Here is a 20,051-nt window from a genome sequence, read left to right as displayed (position 1 = left end):
GCATAAATGTAAAAACTGTCTGCTCCCGTAACTTTCTTGGTGGGTGACTAAGTCAAACCTTTAGTACAGTGAACATCCAAGCATAATATTAACTAGCTAGGCTACATTTGTAACAATTGTATTGCATGTGTATTGTAGCACATGTATTGCAAACAGCATGCACATACTGTATATTGGTACCACAAACAATTTTGTGTGTGCTTCAGAATTTTGGTTAGTGTCAGTGCTGCAGCTTTGGAAATGGGAGCACCCCAGACACATTATGAATTTTTAACCCCTGCAAGTAGCAGCAGAAAAATTGTTTACCATTAGTTCAGTGGTTTATGAATGCAGTTGTTGAAGTACATGCAAAACAGCCTAAAAATAATTTAAGTGTTATGTGGTCTTATGTGTCAGTATTCTAAAAAAAAAAAAAAAAAAAATGTAGATGAAGAGTCAGAGCACAGACAAGAGTTCGACATAGAAACCGTTAAGGAAAAAGGTGGTAGAGATGAGACATTGACAGACTATTTCAGTTATTCAATTTCAATTATTACACATGCCCCAGTCTAAAGAGTTTGACATGTTTTTCCATTACTATACCAAAAAAAGTACTTGTTTCATTTTAAAAATATATCCATTTTTACACAACACTTTGCTGTTTATGGCAATATTTTCTTGTTTATGTGGCAATATACATTGGACTTAATGAAACTGTGTAATAATGCTGCTTGATGCACTTTCATTTATGTTTTTCTGGACAGTTATTGTGGGACAATTTAAAGAAACTTCTCTGGCAGATTTGTTTATTTTTAGGATTGTTCTTGATTTGATTATCAAAGGAGTCCTTTATTAGTTTAGTTAAGTTTAGGACCTTTGTTAATTAATCTTTGAAAAAAAAAAAAGGAGTCTTAACATAAAGTAGTATGCAAAGGTATGGGTGCTCCATACCAAATGACATATTTTATTGATTTGTGAATTGAAAAAAGTAAACACAACTTCTGCAGCAAACTATATACAAAAAACAAACAAACAAAGAAAAAAAAAAGTCTCCAAACTTAAAAAACACACAAAAAATAACATAGTAATTGTAGCATGTTCAAAAGTTTGGACACCCTACTAAGTTAGTATTTAGTATTTTTTCACTCACTCTTTCTTCCAGAATATTTCCAGTTTTGAGATATCTTGGCCCATCTTGGATGCACAGCATGATGTTGTTTAATGATGTCAGGGGAATGTGAGGGCCATTCCAAAAGCTTCAGCTTGCATTACTTGAAGTAGTTAATAGTGGATTTTGAGGTATGTTTTGGATCATTGTCCTGCTGTAGAATCCAACCTCTTTTCAGCTTCAGTTTTTTTACTGACTGTGTCATATTTGCTTTCAGAATTTGCAGATATTTACAGGAATCCAGTCTTTCTTCTACCAATGCAATGTTTGCTGTGCCACTGGCTGCCACACAACCCCAAATATAATAGATCCACCCCAATGCTTAACAACTGGCAAAGTGTTCTTTCCATTAAATGCTGCTTCTTTTTTCTCCAAACAAACCTTTGGGGGTTGTGGCTAAAGAGTTCCATTTTGACTTGATCAGTCCACATAGATGTTGTTTTGTATACTTTAGATGTTGGATTTTGTGATGACTTCATGCAATCATGTTTAGTGTACCACCACTTCTGTGTCAGATAAAGCTTCCTGCATGTCCTTGCTGTCATACAGTGGTTTTGCTTTAATGGCCAGCATACAGCAATTATAGTAGAGAGTTTTCTTGGTCTTCCAAATATTGCCTCGACTTCCACAGTTGCTTTTAACTGCCATTCCATAATTACATTTTAGACAAGTGGAAATTGAGAGCTGAAAGTGTCTTATCAGATTTAAATAACTCTCATAATTATTAGATCAATGCAATGTAACTTATCAGATTTAAACAGAAAGATGCTAGCTTTGAGCTCACTTTTGGCCATCAAAGACCTATTGACAAGCCAAGGGCCATATAATCACAAATACTCAGAGTCCCTTTGCTAGGAAATGAAAGAACTCGTACATGGGAATGAAAAAAAGTAAAATGTAAAAAAAGCATGATAGATTAGACTGTGCACACAATTCACACATCGTGCTATAGCACTGCAGATTATCAAAGGGTGATGATATGTTGGTATAATTAATATTGTTGTCCAGTATTAAAAAAAAGCAACACAGCCATGAAAAGGTTTGCTGCATAGACATCTGAAAATGATTTCTATTTCTATCTGAAAATGATTGATACCAGTCAGAGTTCCATGGAACATATAGTTAATAGTACAGCTAATAGCAGTTGTGAAATCTAATCTGATAGAGTGTGTTGGGATTGTGATTTCTGTGAGCAGATATCTCAATGAACGCCATGAGCAGGCTAAACAAGACATGAAAAGGCTGGAAGAAACTGTTGTGAGTATTTCACCGTTAGCACATAAGCCTGAAAAGTAAATCATGCAATGATAGTAACTATGACTCTCACCCCCTCCCACAACCCCATTACCAAGGCTTGTGAGCTCCAGAGCTTGCACAACCTGAGGAAGCTTTTTGTTCAAGACCTCACAACTCGAGTTAAACGAGTGAGTACAATGAAATGTGAAATGCCTCATGTTGATTGCTCCACTAAAACCCTCTTCAAAATCGAGACATCTGTCTGTCCGTTGTTGTTTTTGCAGAGCTCTGAAATGGAACTCGATGATAGTGGAGGGTTTTCCACCCAGAAGCAGAAGATTTCCTTTCTTGAGAACAACTTGGAACAGCTTACAAAAGTACACAAACAGGTCAGTGTTACAGAATGAGTTTGCTGGTGGTATTAAACATGACGTGGGGCATGTGCTCTCAAATAATTCTTATTTCTTATTTCAGTTGTACTCCAAATTGATTTTTTTCCTTTCTTGCTCTCTTGTCTCTCAGCTGGTGCGTGATAACGCAGATCTGCGCTGTGAACTTCCTAAACTGGAGAAGCGTCTTCGTTCTACAGCTGAGCGAGTTCGCGCACTGGAGGGTGCACTGAAAGAAGCCAAAGAAGGAGCCATGAAAGACCGGCGCCGCTACCAGCACGAAGTTGAGCGTATTAGAGAGGTCATGAGAACCAAGAACTTCTTTCATCGCCCTAATACTGCATTGATTGGTCAGTTGACATCAACAAAGCACCAACTGACCTGTTTAATCTATATAGCGCAAGATAGGCTGACCATACAAATTTACTGATTATGCTACATTTATAGCAACTCTGACATTTCATACTGTGTTAAGTAACAATGCAGATGTGTAGTGTATAATAATATTAGTATTTTAATAATAAGTCTAAGCAACAGAATAAAATATTGCACAACAATATTTTTTTTTTGGAATCAGGACATACGCTATATGACCAAAATTATATGCACACCTGACTAATCACACCCATATGTTCTTGTTGAACATGCCATTCCAGATATACTCCACCCCTTGTTGCTGTAATGGCCTCTACACTTCTGGGAAGTCTTTCCACTAGATTTTGGAGTGTGGCTGTGGGAATTTCTGCCCATTCAGCTACAAGAGCATTAGTGAGATCAGATGTTGGGTGAGGCATTCCAGTTCATCCCAAACGTGTTCAGTGGGGTTGAAGTCAGGGCTCTGTGCAGGACACTCGAGTTCTTCCACTCCAATCTTGACAAACCATGTCTTCACGGACCTTACTTTGTCCACAGGACATTGTCATGCTGGAACAGGTTTGGGCCCCTTAGTTCCAGTAAAGGAGAAATCTTAAAGCTACAGCATACAAAGACATTGTAGACAAATATGTGGCAACAGTTTAGGGAAGGCCCAAATGTGGGTGTGAACGGTCAAGTGTCCACATACTTTTGGCCATATAGTGTATATTTTCCACTTTAATTGCATGGTTCCTAATATTGATAACATGTTACATATTTCTTTTCTCAGCCAAACCTGTTCGACCGGGGCACTACCCTGCATACTCACCAATCAATCACACATTCGTGCGCACCAATGATCCAAGAATTGCATTTAGCAATGTATTGTTTCAGAGAGCCATTCAACCCCGCATAAAGAATAAATCAAACTATATGGACAAGTGAGTTATGCTTATACATTACATGTTGTTATATATACACACATATACATATTATTTTGATTGACATGGTGTGTGCATTTGCATTTTGTACAGAGTTCCTGAGGACAGACACAGCACAGCAAATGAGTCGCTAAACTGCACTCACAAGCTTAACACTGTCAATGGTAAACTACTCTATGTATTAAACTGGAGATTCTGAGTCAAATTAATTGCACTAATTTAATTACAGCTTTTGTATTTAACAGGTTACCTCTAGCAGAATAATCCTTGTTTATAAATATCAGGTTTACAGTGTTGGTATTTATTCACAGGGAATACCACAGACATCAATGACAACAGGTAGGTTTTAATACCTTACTTAAATACTTTAAATGTTATACAGAAAATATGTTAATATCAAGCTTTCTGTTTCTGTGTGGCTCTAATAAAAAAAATCCGGTGATGGCTTCTGATTCCTGCCATAGCGTGCCTCTCAGTGACTGTTCAGTGTGTAGCAATGATGAGCACTGCAGGGCTCCTCCTGACCAGATCAAACAGCAACAACCAGTTATCCAACAGGAGCAAGCAACCAGCTAGTCACTTAGAAAATGTGCCAAACGAGGTACACAAAACATACCAGAAGCACAGAGTATACAGATATAACTGAAATAACTCTCCTAACTTAGTGGTATTCAGTAGATAATATTCCATCTAATACTGAATCTTGTTCTAACATTTAGATATGTTATAATTTATTGCTATAAGAGCATTAAGAACATCAATGCTTGTCTCTGTCATAGATAACATGTTGTAAGTCCTTTTCTGTATACGTGCATGTTGCCTGCGAAAGGACCTTCACAGAAAAGGCCTCTGCATTTCTCTGTTCTGTATACGCAATATATAGCTTTTAAAGTCAACCAGCAGATGGTGCTGTTTTGTGTTTTGAAGATCAGCATTTGCTATATATAGTACACACAAATACTGTATGAGAATCTTGAGATGATGTGAGATGGCAGTGTAATCAAGTTAGTTGTGTGTATTTATGTATGATGATATATTGGGATATATCATGTTATATTGGGATGAATAGTCACAAACATAGGCACCATATGTATTGTAGATCAGGCTGTAGTTGCTTAACTATCGACTATTAAATGAAGATCTCTCATTCACTCACTGAACAGGCATGACTCAACATGGGCCTTATGTGTACCTCTCTGTGTGCTTGTAGCTGTGGCTCTCTCCTAATCAGCCAGTTAGGATGAGAAAATAAAGAAGGTCAGAAATACTACCTGTACATCCTGATAATAAAGATGGAATTAAGTGCATAAACCTCAGAGCTAATACAAATGGATATTTGTTTTGCGAAGTTACTCTGGTACAAAGTGTTTCACTAAGCTCTGAAAAGTCTATTCAGTGACCTTCATCTGAACCCATCTGATTCATAAACAAGAAATTTGATTGTGCTTTTTGAAACATGAAATTGTTTTTTGACAGAGATTAACTGAAGTGTTGGATTTGGGGGGCAGTGATGGCTGTGGGGGGTGGGGACTACTAATGTAGTCCAGGCCTAGGGTGTGCATGCATATAAATTACACATATTTTGCTAACTTAGCCTAATATACAATAGTTGGGCAATATTTCCTAATGTAATGCAGTGGAGATTTGTAAAAAAAAATAAATAATTTGGAATCAGGCAGTTGTTTGCAGTTACTATATTTTTTATGGCTTTGTTTTTGTATTTTTCTTGTGACTAAAATATAGTGCACGCTGCGCAACATGCATCTGTAGCAGATAAGATGGCCTTACTCAGGAAAATGTGTCAATAAAAAATACATCTCTAAATGTTATGCTTTTGACTGTTATTTGAAATAGATATATTTGCGAATGGAAAATAGACTTGATTCTGATTAATTTCTATTGCACTTGGATTATCAAATGTATAATTCTTAATGCAAGATGAATTCCAAACCTATGTGACAATGATCTTTGTTTCTGAATATGAGCTCCTGTTACTCGCTAAACCAAACTCACCACTTCTGCATTGCTGTATAATCCAATAATTCATTATAACTTCACTATCTGGTGCCCCGTGACAGAGGCAATGACACAGTAGCAGTATACTGTGACAGATTACATGAACACAGCGACTAAGAACCAAACACAGAACCATATACACACACAAACTCAAAATACAGAGGCTATCGAAACATGGTGGTATAAATGCAGACTCGGTATAAGTACAAGAGAATTGTCATCTATCTGGTTTTATTTTACTTCTTTACAGTTGTTACTATTATTACAACTTTAACTATTATTATTAGTATTAATATCCATTCCTGTTATCAACATTTCTGTTATATTATTACTATTCTTGAAAACTCACTGCTATAGCTAAATGTATTTGCTAATATCTGTTCTTCTCTTTTGTATGATGATTTGGCAATACTGCAATGCAACAAGCTATTTTTTTAAGCAGACCTTAGGCAGATAATGGGCTATTAATGGTGCCATAAAGAGACAGGAACTGGCTCTAAAGTCCAAACTTATTCCAAACAGAGTGCCACTAAAGAGCCACTGAAGTTCAAACATCAACAAACATACAGTATGTTATGACTATTTAAGCTGTTCCTTTGGAAGATAATATTATTAACAGAGTGCACATTCATGCAGCCTATGCATTGTTCCCTTTACAGAAGATTCAGATAATTGTAGATAATACAATCAAGCCCTTGATGTCATAAGGCCTTGATTAATTTTAAATGTTGGATAAGAAAGAATGAACGGGAAGCAGAAAAAGTGAAAAAAGATTTAAAAAAAAGAAAAAAGGACTTTTTTGGACGTGAGTATTGTGTACGTAGCAAAGGTTAGTAAAATGGGGCTGGGTTCCCAAACAGATCAATAAGAGGGAACATGTAGCACCCACTGAGAGAGAAGAGGCAACAGCTGAGCCAACGCATGGACCTGGGACACAGGACGAAGTTCAGGATAGGGAATCAAAAGGACAGACTTCTGTCACACACGTGCACACACACACACACACACACACCCAACAGATAATCCTGGTGCTCGGAGGGAAGGATGTAGAAGGTTTGACGAAGAGAAGAGGTTAAAGGTGAGTTTGACTCTCTTTCTAAACTGCTTAGATTTTAGATATAAATAAAAATTACTCCAAAATTTGTTGCTGACTATTTTGAATCATGTTACATATAAAAATTTTACAAAAACCCCCCAGAAATCTAACATTATGATAGTCCTCAATTACTCAGTAATAATGTTTTCCTAACCGGTTTTGAGCAACCACAAGAAAATTAATATATCTTTGTTTTTTTCCACAAAATGCTGTCCTTTTTTCATTAATATTGATCTGAAAAATTGTAAATAGCAATTCTGAATACAAATATCACATAGCCTTTGTTCAATATACAGTTTTATAGATTTGCAGATACAGATGATAAATAAATGCTCCTTGCATGTAATAATTTGTTAAAAGTAAACTTGAGTATTGAAATTCTTGTACTGCATATTTGAAACTCTTGAATCTACCCAAATTAATTATCATTGCTTCCCTTACAAGGTAAATATACAAGGTAAATTTATGCACTGATGTGACAATAGTGCACAATATGTGGAGACATAAATAAGAGAAATCAATTATTGTAAAGTCAACAGTCTAAATATACACTATATGGCCAGAAGTATTTGTACACCTGACCATCACACTCATATGTGCTTTTTGAACATCCCATTCCTGATTTAGTCCCCCTATTGCTGTTACTAATAATCTCCACTCTTCTGGGAAGGCTTCCCACTAGATTTTGGAGCGTGACTTTCCATTCAGCCACAAGAGCATTAGCGAGGCCCTGCACTGATGTTGGGCGAGAAGACCTGGGGTGCAGTCAGCATTCCAATTCATCCCAATGGTGTTCCATGGGGTTGAGGTCAGGGGTCTGTGCAGCTCAAGTTCTTCTTGGCAAACCGTGTCTTCATGGACCTCATGCACAGGGACATTGTCATGCTGGAACATGTTTGGGCCCCTTAGTTCCACTGAAGGGAAACAGTAATGCTGCATACAAAGACAGCATACAAAGACATTCTATACAATTCTATGCTTCCAACTTTGTAGCAGCAGTTTGAGGAGGACTCATATGTGGGTGCGATGGTCAGGTGTCCACAAATTTTGGCCATATAGTGAACGTATCATAAGCTGAAATAAATGAAAATTCAGTAGTGAGATGCTCCATTCATTTAAACTATTATTCAAGACCTTGGAATTATAAGGTTCAATCTGACTTTTTTGGCAAAAATAAGCTAATGCTATAAAAATAATCATGGTACTGGATATATGTGGGGTGGCACAGTGCAGCAGGTAGTGTTGCCACCTCACAGCTCCAGAGTCCCTGGTTTGATCCTGAGCTGTGTGGAGTTTTACACGTTCTCCCCATTGTTCACGTGTGTTTCCTCTAAGTTCTCCGGTTTCCTTCCACTGTCCAACAACATGCAGGTAGGTGGATTGGTTACACTAAATTTCCTGTAGGTGTGAATGATGTAAATTTAAAATTTATATCCTGAATTTATATATTTCTGTAAAGCTGCTTTGTGGCCATGTCAATTGTTAGACGCACTATACAAATAAAACATAATGAATTGAATGACTGGTGTCCCATCTGTTGTCCCACCACAGAGTTGTCCCACCACAACTCTGACCAGGATGAAGTAGTTCTCTTAAGATGAATGAATGAATGAATATATGTGGCAAGTTTTACACTGTAATTGCTTAAAACTATTTAAAAAAATTAAACTGAAAAGCAATGCGCTCTCGGGATCAAACTAATACGTAACATTGTTTACATTATGTGATAACCTAGTCTCAGTGACTGGGGACAATGCCTCAGAATAACACCACAGGTAACCAGAGGTCAGTGTAAATATAAACGAATATAGAGGCCACACACACACTTAGACAGACTTCACATGAAAGCTCTTACTTTACTTTTCTAAGCTTTTCTCTTTGTGTGATGAAAACATATCTGCAATTACAAGTTTTTCCCTTGCACCTCAGATGCAACTCAAGTCAAGCTAATTCCAGCTAAAACCTTCTGCAAGTGGAATAATCATGGCAGCCAGCAAGACTAGCAGTAATGTGGTGCATCGTGCCAGTGGACTGTCATCCCATAGTAGTCCTTCTCCCACAGAAAACGGGCCTGTCAGACAGGGTGGGTATGAATCCCACACATCTTTCAGTTTTTTTTAATATAAGAACATAACTAAATTATCATTATTATGGTGAAGTGCTTTAAAGTACATTGGATGGTCAGTGAACAGACAAATGTGTATGTTTGCAGATGCCAAACACACAGAGTTTAATTCAGAAGATATGCAGCAGTGGACAAGGCATGTAGAGGTAAAAGGAATTTGTTTAAGTCTTAAGATCATAAAAACCTGTGCGCTATTATACAGCCTTACAGGTCGTATTGCCCCTTATCTGCTTTAAAACCAATCTATGTCCTTGGAACACATGCTGATATATCACTCTTCCCTAATCAGCGGATAAAAGCAAAGGTCATTGAGCAAGTAAAAGCTCAGATGAGTGAGGTGTTGGACAAAGTGCTTACAGACTCATTGCAGTCGTTCTCCCAAAGCACACATTCAAATGCAGTTGAGAATACACACCAACAGACTGATGGAAAAACTAGGAGGTAAAATCATAAAATGTGCTCACTATTTTTTTGCCAGCTCTTTGCAGTAATATCAACTCCAGTGTAAAAATCATTAAATTAATCTTTATGATTTCAGACATAGAATGCAGGATGGAAAGGTGTTTGTTGCCAGGCAGTCCATACTTGAGTAAGTGTGAATAGAAATTAATACTGTATGTCTGTAATGCAGGGAATATTTTTAAAATGTTTTACAATTTTATTTTCTTTTTCTCTAGCGAGCTGTTTGAGATCAGTCACATCCGGACCATTTATCACATGTTCATTGCTGCTCTCTTACTTTTCATCATCAGCACATTGGCAGTGGATTACATTGACCAGGGCAGGTGTGTTTGCTATACCTGTTCTACATCTCTTTGTTACAAAAACTGAGTTGTAACAAGAACCTTAGCAATTATACAACATACTTTAATTGCATCTGATACATTGTTTCCTTATTTCAGGCTGGTTCTAGATTTTGACTTGTTCTTCTATGCCTTTGGTCAGCTGGGCACTGTCATATGGGCCTGGCTTATCATGTTCAGTTACACCCTGCTTGGACCATACTATATTCTGAGCCAGTGGCAGGAACTGTACCATCACTTCCAGTGGAAGAAGCCAGTATCAGTAGCAACAGCTGTGGTGCTGTTGGCAGCTGAAATGAGTGTGCTGGGTTATTTTCCTGTATATGTTGTCCTGCACTACCAGTTGCCCCCAGCATCACGCTTCATCATCATCCTTGAACAGGTATTGTGAGAATACAATAGAAATTAGTCACAGTTGGCATGTTCTCATTTATATGTGACTCAGCTCTGTGATATTACAAGGCTAGATGTTGTTTGCACAATCTCAGTTGTTAAATGGTTAGCCAGGAACTATGACTTGAGTCTGATAATCACACATTGTCCTGCTTCATGCTCCATTAGTTCACTATCTGTCAGTGTCCCCCATTTACTGCTGGTATTAAGTTAATAAAAAAAGGTGAATATTCCAATACATTAGCCTTACAGGTCCTTCACCATACAGGTAACACAAACACCTACAGTAAATAAAACAGACGTGTTTAGACAAAGAATAGTGTACAATACAGCCACGTACATAATGCAATTCCAACAATGACTGGTCTAATCAGCAAGAAGGGGCCAAAGGCCAGAAGGAAAGCACATCGTAGAGAGAATTAAGGAGATTACATAGAGTTCAGGAAAGTGAACAAAGATAAGGAAAAACTCCTTGAGAGGAAACCAAACTCAAACTTGTAGAGAGAATTGATAATATACTATATAGTCATATAGTGAAAAGGAAAGAGAATTGAGATAAGCAATGAATAATGAGATAAGTATAAGATAATGTTTTAATTACAGCAAAAGTTAGGAGGTCTAAAAAGGTTATTCAGTGTGGCAGGAATTAAGTGCTCAATGCTAAGGTAAACTTATCAGATTATCAGATATACACTCATTGAGCACTTTATTAGGAACACCTGTACAAATACTCATTCATGCAATCATCTAATCAGCCAATCGTGTGGCAGCAGTGCAATGCATAAAATCATGCAGATACGGGCCAGCAGGTTTGAGTAATGTTCACACCAACCATCAGAATGGGGAAAAAATCTCAGTGATTTTGACCATGGCATGATTGTTGGTGCCAGGATTTCCATAACTGCTGATCTCCTGGGATTTTCATGCACAACAGTCTCTAGAGTTTACTCAGAATGGTGCAATAAAGAAAAAAACATCCAATGAGCAGCAGTTCTGAAGACAGAAATGCCGTGTTGGTGAGAGAGGTCAATGGAGAATGGCCAGATGGATGGATGGGCTACAACAGCAGAAGACCACATTGGGTTCCACTTCTGTCAGCCAAGAGCAGAAAGCTGAGGCTGCAGTGGGCACAAGCTCACCAAAACTGGACAGTTGAAGACTGGAAAAGCATAGTCCCGTCTGATGAATCTTGATTTCTGCTGAGGCACACAGATGGTACGGTCAGAATTTGGCACCAACAGCATGAATCCATGGAACCAACCTGCCTTGTTTCAACAGTTCAGGCTGGTGGAGGTGGTGTAATTGTGGGGAAGGTTTTCTTGGCACACTTTGGGCCAAACAATACCAATCATTCATTGCTTGAATGCCACAGCCTATTTGAGTATTGTTGCTGATCATGTGCTTCCCTTCTTGGCCACAATTTCCCCATCTTTTAAAGGCTACTTCCAGCATGATAATGCACCATGTCACAAAGCAAAAGTCATCTCAAATTGGTTTCATGAACATTACAATGAGTTCTGTGTTCTTCAGTGGCCTTCCCAGGAAGGAATCTGCAGGAATTGTGTGATCCAATCATGTCAACTTGGACCAGAACCTCAAAGGAACATTTTCAACTTCTTGTTTAAAAAAGGGAGGCCCTACCCAGTATTAGTATAGTGTTCCTAATAAAGTGCTCAGTGAGTGTACATAGTCCCCTCTGAAAGTATTGGAACAGCAAGGCCAAAACAACAATTCTTTTGTTTTTGCTATACACTGAAGACATCTGGGTTTGAGATCAAAAGATGAATATGAGACAATAGATCAAAATTGCAGCTTTCATCATCAGCTTTTACATCCAGATGTCCTAAACTTAGAACATGGCACTTTTGGTGGCAGGTAACCCAATTTTTAGGTGAGTAAAAGTTTTGGAACATCTATTCTGCTAACAGTTATATCATCAATAAAGATTAGTAAGCCCATCCCAGAAGCTGCCATGCAAGGCAAAGCCATGACACTACCTCCACTGTGCTTGACCGATGACCTTTATGTTTAAGATCATGAGCAGATTCTTTCTTTCTCCACACTTTGACCTTTCCATCACTTTGTCATCTTTCCATCATCTTGGTCCCAGAACTTTTGTGGCTCATGTCTGTATTTCTTTGCGAATTCCAATCTGACCTTCAGATTCTTACTGCTGATGAATAGTTCACATCTAGATATAAATATCAGGAAATGAAAGCTGACATTCTGGTCTATCGTCTCATGCTCATCTTTTGATCTCAAACCAAAATGTCTTCAGTGTAAAGCAAAAAAACTCTCATGGCAAAAATGACTAGTATTTTTGGTCTTTTTGACTAATAATTGTGTGATACCAAGTAGATAACACCAGTAAATAATTCATTTTCATCATACAGTAGTACATAGTTTTGAGCTATTCACAGTCTTTGAGACACAGGAGAGGGCATGTTGAATTATTCTGTAGTGCTGTGCTATGGTACAACATGACAGACTGGAATTCGCAAAGAAATACAGACATGAGCCATAAAAGTACTGGGATCAAGATTAGCATCTATTTGTTTAAGATTTTTGTCATGCTCTAATAATTACATTAGTAAAACAATGTTTGCTAAAGACTTGGATAAAACCTGACTTTGCTGGATGCTTTTTTACCAGATAAGATTCCTGATGAAGAGCTATTCCTTTATTCGGGAGACGGTGGTGGCAGTCCTCAGAGCCAAATCAAAGAAAGGTAATTCTACTTAGTTTGCCTACTAAACCTTCTAATGCCACCTTTCAGTTCAGTCCTCTGGGACCCTCAGTGGTCCACGCTTTTGATTTCTCCCAGCTTCCAATACACCAAGACCAAGCAATTAAGAGCACTGAATACCTGGTAAAGATGGGTCCTACAGAACCAATTCGGAATACATTTGGCAGTGGATAGTGTTGCCATCTCACAGCTCCTGGGTCTCTGGTTCAGTCATGAGCTTGGATTACTGTCATTGTAGAGTTTCTCATATTCTTCCTGTGTCTGCGTGGGGTTCTTCCCAAAAACCTCCATATCCACATAATTTGATTGACTACTCTAAATGAGTGTATGAGTGTGTGAATGTGTGTGCATGGTGCCCTGCAATGACATCCCATCAAGTGTGTATTCCTGCCTTGTGCGCAGTGTTCCCAGGATAGGCTCTGGATTCATCACGACCCTGACCGGTATAATACGGTTACTGTAAATAAATGAATGTTTGAATGTATATATTATTTACAGTAACCGTATTATACCGGTCAGGGTCGTGATGAATCCAGACCCTGACCAGTATAATACGGTTACTGTAAATAAATGAATGTTTGAATGTATATACTGTATTATTTAGATGTTGCGTAGGATTTAAAACAATATCCCAGGCCAATCCTTAAAATATGGACTTTGAAAATACTGCCTTGGGATTAAACTGCGATGAAACTCTAAATGCTTTTTTTTTGTGTGTTCCAGGTGAGGCTGCCAGATTCCCTGCTCTTTCCAGCTATCTATACTTCCTGTTTTGCCCAACTCTGATCTACAGGGAGACATACCCTCGGTAAATATCCCTCACTTTTTAATCATTAGATCGCTAACTTAGTCTCGAAGACCACTGGCATTATAAATTATATCAAACACAAAAGAAATGTGTTTAATGTTGTGGTATTTATTCCCAGAAACCCTTATATCAGATGGAACTATGTGGGGAGGAACTTTGCAATGGTGACCCAGTTTCAGATTTTGATCATATTACTCACATGATATTAATGCTGACTTTATCGAGAATTCTGACATTAAATAATATATATTGTCCTTTTGAACCCTCCATACTGCTGTAGATTTTGGGAAGTCTGTTTTACCTCTACTTTATCCTGGTACGTCTGTGTATCCCTGTGTATAAGAATGAGAGCAATCAGCCATTCAGTCGACGCACTCTGGTTCTGGCTGTGTTTCACTCAACCTTACCAGGTACGTACCACAGACCCACCCACACACACAAACACACTAATTATCATGCTTCTATACACCCACTCTCTCTCACTCCTCCACTTATGGAAAAGAAATAGATGACAATATATTGCTAACCAGTAAACTGGATTGTATAATATAGAGACAATATATACATCTGTCTGTGATGAGAGGAATGAAAAAGCCTACTTGAACCTGAACTTATATACTGTGCCTTGCATAAGTATTCACTCCCTTGAACATTTCCACATTATATAGTATTACAATCTGGAATTGAAATGTACTTGATTGTGATATTTTGTACAACTGGATTTATAAAATATGCCTAACATTTGAAGGAGCAATATATTTTAACTGTGACACAAAGATTAATTAAACAAAAAAGCTAACATTTGTTGGTTGAATAAGTATTGAAACCACTGGGCAAATACTTGGTAGAACCACCTTTGGCTGCACTTACAGTCTTCTGGGATATATGTCTATCAGTTTCGATTACCTTGATCCTGATATTTTTGCCCAAACTTCTTGGCAAAATTGCCCAAGCTCTGTCAGACTGGATGAAGACCACTGGTTCACAGCAAAAGGAATGAATGCCTATGCAAACACAGTTTAAGTTTTTTCTAATTTTGCAAATGATATTGATTCCCCCACTTCAATATTATGGGCTATTTTCTGTCGGTTCATGATATATAAGCCAATTTAACTTGTGGAAAAGTTCACAGATCACTGCCGCTTTTCATATATGGGAAAATATATATCATTTACAGTCACAATTCTTTCCTGCATTCCACATTTTCTTGTTTATGTGGATAAGAATACTGATATATGTATAAACATGTATTTATAGGTAGGTTGTATATTGCAATGAATATGTGATACATGATTTTTATTTAAATACAGTCCCCTCCGAAAGTACTGGAACGGCAAGGTCAATTTGTTTGTTTTTGCTATACATTGAATACATCTGGATTTGAGATCAAAAGATGAATATAAAATGATAGATCAAAATTTCAGCTTTCATTTACATCCAGATGTGTTAAACAACTTAGAACATGGCGCCTTTGGTGGCAGACAACCCAATTTTGAGCAAAGGTATAGTAACATATCCCTTGCATATCCCTTGATAGCAATAATTGCATAAACCTGATGATCCACTGACATCACCAAACTGTTGCATTCTTTTGTGATGCTTTTCCAGGCTTGTACTGAAGCTGCTTTCAGTTGATGTTTGTTTTGGGTTGTTTCTCCCTTTAGTCTCCTCTTCAGCAGGTGAAATGCATGCTAAATTGGGTTAAGGTTTGGTGATTGACTTGGCCAGTCTAAAACCTTCTACTTTTTTCCCCTGATGAAGTCCTTTGTTGTGTTGGCAGTGTGTTTTGGCTCATTGTCTTACTGCATGATGAAGTTCCTCCCAATTAGATTAGATGCATTTCTCTGTAAAATGGCAGATAAAATGTTTCTGTAGATTCAGAATTAATTTCGCTGCTAACATCATGAGTAACATCATCAATAACGATTAGCAAGCCTGTTCCAGAAGAAGCCATTCAAGCCCAAGTCATGACACTACCTCCACCTTACTTGGCCGATGATCTTGTATGTTTTGGATCATGAGCAGCTCATTTCTTTCTCCACACTTTGGCTTTCCATCACTTTGGTAGAGGTTAACATTTGCGGCTCATGTCTGTATTTCTTTGTGAATTCCAATCTGCTCTCGAAGTCTTCTTCAAATGGTGGATTGTGATACCGTCACCCCTGCCCTGTGGAGGTTGTTGGTGATGTCACTGACTGGGTTTTTCTTCACAGCTCTCACAATGATTCTGTCATCAACTGCTGTTGTTTTCCTTGACTGACCTGTTTGATGTCCATTCCATATCAGGAAATAAAAGCTGAAATTCTGGTCTATCGTATCATATTCATCTTTTGATCTCAAACCCAAACGTCTGCAGTGTATAGTGAAAACAAACGAATTGACTTTGCCAGTCCAATACTTTTGGAGGGGACTGTATATGAATATGCCTACATTTTTCCCTCTTATTTTTTACATTTAAGGAAACAGTGGCATATTAACTATACCATAACTTTATGATACTTCAAAATAAACATAAATAATGCTCTGTCTTAAACAGTTCTCAATATTTGCATGCAGAAGTGCTATATATGCTATAAAGAGCTGTAAACATGTTCAACAATATATTTAAAATACACTGGGGGGAAATATTGCTATACATATTGCCATATATTAGTGAATAAATTGAAATTTTCCCCATATATGATAATATATTTCTGTTCTATAAGGGCTCTCTCTCTCTCTGGTACTCTGACACACATACACACATGGGAGTAGTATATGGGAGAGATATGCACATGCAGGCCATACGTAGGAGAGATGAGAGAGAAATGTCTAGACTGTTGCACAACATACTGAGCGAAAAGTCTGCATTGTGTGAGTGTGTGTATCTGTGTGTGTGTGCACTTGTCCAAAGTTCCGTAACACAGTATTATGAACTCACAGAACTGTGGGTCCTCTTAATAGCTGCTTTTTTTATACTGTCTCACGCAGAATGATGCATGTCTATATTGCTTTTAAAATAAGTGTAGGTGCTTGTGTTATCTATCTCTGTCAGGTATGCTGATGCTCCTACTGGGCTTTTTTGCTTTTCTGCACTGTTGGCTCAATGCCTTTGCTGAGATGCTGCGCTTTGCTGATCGGATGTTTTACAAAGTGAGAAATCTCATCCAATGTTTGACTTACACTTAATTACATAAGTGTGGTGGTCTGGGAAAACCCAAAAAACATGAAAAATCAGGTTTCTGCCAATTTTTTTTCAACAACTTACTTTGACAGTTTAGCTTAAAGATACCATAAATAACATCAGTTTTACCAAAACATAATGGAAATGTTTTGATTTACTTTTTAAATTTGCCTAGGCTATCTTCCTGCAAACATCATGTCAGGTAAGGAGCCAGTTTAATAAATGCATCAGTAAATGCAGTCTAAATATATCTAAAACCTTGCTAGCTAAGTATGATTTCCTCACACAGTTGATCACAGTTTTTAAATACAATTTTCTCCTTTTTCACTTTTGGGGTAAGCAGACTTCATAATGCTGTAAATATACTTCTGGTTGAGATGCATGCAAAAATTCAGGATTTTTTTTTTTTTAGCTCAGGAAAACCTGCAGATTTCATATTTATGTGTAGCATAAATGTCAAATTTTCACCATGTGAAGGGTTTTCCCAAGCTGCCACACATGCATCAAAAATCTAAGTGTGATCCAGTGAAATCCAGTGAAAACAATCACAATATCTCATCTCTTTCCTATGATTAGGACTGGTGGAACTCCACCTCGTTCGCTAACTACTACCGCACCTGGAACATTGTGGTGCATGACTGGCTCTATTATTATGCCTACAGGGACTTCCTCTGGGTAAGACACTTTATATCTTAATTGTATCTATAATTATCCCCACATACATGGTGTCTGTCCAAGACTGTAAATGAAACACTAAATTCTGCTAATCTCTCTCATCCCTCTCCCTCATCTTCTTCTCAGTTATCGGGTCATCGTCTCCGCTCAGTAGCCACACTGTCTGTGTTCGCAGTTTCAGCTTTTGTTCATGAATATGCTTTTACCATGGGCTTTGGCTTTTTCTACCCTGTGATGTTCTGTCTGTTCGCAGTTATTGGAGGTAAGACAGCACACAACAAAGTACCTCAGAAATGAAAAAGGCAAAAGCACTTTTTCAATACTTTTTAAGTAATAGAGATCAAAGCATGTTTTGTGGAAAGTCTGCCTTAAATACATTTATTTGCACTTTTTGATACATTTATATCAGTAAAAATAAGAACATATATCTACTATCACAGTGGTCTTCAACTTCACCCTCAATGACAAGCGCAAAGGTCCTGTGTGGAACATTATTATGTGGACATGTCTGTTCATTGGTCAAGGTGTGCAGGTGTGCCTATACTGCTTGGAATGGTACGCTCAGGTTCACTGCCCACGTACTGGGGTAAGAGACATGACACCACTACATGACTGACTGCTACAATTTACTGCATGTAGCTATTAGATATTAGATTATACTAGCATGTTTAATGGCAGTTTTAAACATTGTTGTGAAACTAACTTTACAAGACTGGGTGAGCTAAGATGTGAGCTCCTCCATAATTGTATAGTAGTAGCAGTGCGGTTATGGCCACTTGATGGTGCTGAAGGAGCAGATTGAATTTGAAATCTTGAATATAGTGTTTTTTGTGTTTTTTTTTTCCAACATACAGACAGGGTTCTGGGAGTTGGTGACACCAAGATCCTGGACATGTAGTTATAAGGGATAACATCTAATGCTATCTAATGCTGCTACAGTCATTGTTACTTTATATGATGACTGCAGTTGATCTAGGCATAGCAAAAGGCAATATACAGCCTGATCATCATCGTCATCATCATCATCATCCATCAATCATCATCACTCAACATCAACTCATCAATAATGTGGTGTCTACACTATATGGCCAAAGATTTGTGGACACCTGGCCATCACACCCATTTGTGGGCCTTCTTTAAACAGTTGCAAGAAAGTTGGAAGCAGACAATTGTATAGGATGTCACTGTATGCTGTAGCAATACGACTTCCCTTCACTGGAACTAACAGGTCCAAACCTGTTCCAGCATGTGAACGCCTTTGGGATGAAATGAAATGCTGACTGCGCCCCAGGCCTCCTTCCCCAACATCAGTGCCTGACCTCACTAATCCCCACAACCATGTCCCAGAAGAGTAGAAGACTCAAAGTGGGGAGTAAATCTGGAGTGGGACATTCAAAAAGCATATATAGGTTCAATGGTCAGGTGTTTACAAACCTTTGGCCATATAATGTATTTATCATCTGGCTGGACAATTCATACTACGTAATGAATTGGACTAAATCGAGACTGAAAAACAGGCCCGGTATGTTCAAAAGTGACAGTTCAATACCTTCCAAGGTATCTCATGAGAGACAAAAAGAAGCATTAAATGCATATCTGTATGCTTAATTTTTCTCCTTCTTGCTTCCTGTAACTTGTTAACTGTGCACTGTGTAATAATAAAATAATAAAATGCCTTCCATATACTGATAATGATTTTGGCGACCTGGTTTTATTTACTGACATTGAAATGATTACTGATAATTGTTAAGAAATGCTAATGTCTCTTTTATTCTGTAAGAAGACACAGAGACTATCTACTGAATCAGTACTGACATACAGTACACTTACTTTAGTAAATTGTGTAGTTTTCACATTTCTACAAGACACCTGTTAACATTGACTTCACCCAGTCATATTCCTTATCTCATCAGTGTCTTCACTCTAAAAACATTTCAGTACTGGTTCAGTCTTTGGTTTACATTTTATAGTGGGATAACCCTGAGCTTTCCCAAAATTCCTTGTAATCCTTAACCTGGCTAGCAGCAGGGTCCACTGATTCATCCAATATTTTGACATATATACAACATGTAGGCAACGTGCCACACAGAAAAGCAAAACCTTCATTGCATTGCTCTTCCATCACCTGATCTCTTCAGTGAAAATCAATCAACCATGAT

At 37.8% G+C, this 20,051-nt stretch overlaps 2 protein-coding genes across 3 annotated transcripts in view; both read left to right on the top strand.

Annotated features, from left to right (window-relative positions):
• The window catches only part of kif5ab (kinesin family member 5A, b), a 42,959-nt gene extending 37,063 nt beyond the window's left edge, over window positions 1-5,896 (top strand). Inside the window, exons 21-28 of the mRNA XM_026922188.3 lie at window positions 2,344-2,404; window positions 2,500-2,571; window positions 2,668-2,772; window positions 2,906-3,122; window positions 3,917-4,067; window positions 4,161-4,231; window positions 4,379-4,406; window positions 4,532-5,896. Coding sequence (XP_026777989.2) covers window positions 2,344-2,404; window positions 2,500-2,571; window positions 2,668-2,772; window positions 2,906-3,122; window positions 3,917-4,067; window positions 4,161-4,231; window positions 4,379-4,406; window positions 4,532-4,643 — 817 coding nt within the window. The 3' untranslated portion in view covers window positions 4,644-5,896. The remainder of the gene's footprint in view (window positions 1-2,343; window positions 2,405-2,499; window positions 2,572-2,667; window positions 2,773-2,905; window positions 3,123-3,916; window positions 4,068-4,160; window positions 4,232-4,378; window positions 4,407-4,531) is intronic.
• A 1,095-nt stretch (window positions 5,897-6,991) lies between these two features.
• soat2 (sterol O-acyltransferase 2) lies at window positions 6,992-19,584 on the top strand. 2 transcript variants are annotated; one of them, XM_053232071.1, is made up of 16 exons: window positions 6,992-7,161; window positions 9,109-9,262; window positions 9,392-9,450; window positions 9,594-9,745; window positions 9,843-9,893; window positions 9,982-10,089; window positions 10,207-10,489; window positions 13,153-13,228; window positions 13,970-14,054; window positions 14,173-14,218; window positions 14,398-14,464; window positions 17,089-17,186; window positions 17,794-17,892; window positions 18,019-18,154; window positions 18,333-18,478; window positions 18,747-19,584. In XM_053232071.1, the coding sequence occupies exons 2-16, from the start codon at window positions 9,163-9,165 to the stop codon at window positions 18,801-18,803; spliced, it is 1,563 nt and encodes a 520-aa protein (XP_053088046.1). In that variant the 5' UTR covers window positions 6,992-7,161; window positions 9,109-9,162; the 3' UTR covers window positions 18,804-19,584. The 2 variants fall into 2 exon arrangements, with proteins under 2 accessions (XP_053088046.1, XP_026793821.1); XM_026938020.3 differs by having other exon boundaries at window positions 6,994-7,161; window positions 14,335-14,464.
• Window positions 19,585-20,051: the final 467 nt, after the last annotated feature.

This window comes from Pangasianodon hypophthalmus, chromosome 2 (assembly GCF_027358585.1).
Source record: "Pangasianodon hypophthalmus isolate fPanHyp1 chromosome 2, fPanHyp1.pri, whole genome shotgun sequence".
Taxonomy (NCBI): Eukaryota; Metazoa; Chordata; class Actinopteri; order Siluriformes; family Pangasiidae; genus Pangasianodon; species Pangasianodon hypophthalmus.
Note: the sequence above shows the minus strand (reverse complement) of the source record. Positions and strands in the feature narration are given on the sequence as shown.

What these genes read in the sequence shown, in the direction of transcription:
- soat2 (XM_026938020.3), top strand. Translation starts at nt 9,163, where the DNA reads ATGGCAGCCAGCAAGACTAGCAGTAATGTGGTGCATCGTGCCAGTGGA. An exon ending in GCCAGGCAGTCCATACTTGA is followed by an intron (nt 9,894 to 9,981) that starts GTAAGTGTGAAT and finishes CTTTTTCTCTAG; the next exon opens with CGAGCTGTTTGAGATCAGTC. An exon ending in TACAGGGAGACATACCCTCG is followed by an intron (nt 14,055 to 14,172) that starts GTAAATATCCCT and finishes ATTTATTCCCAG; the next exon opens with AAACCCTTATATCAGATGGA.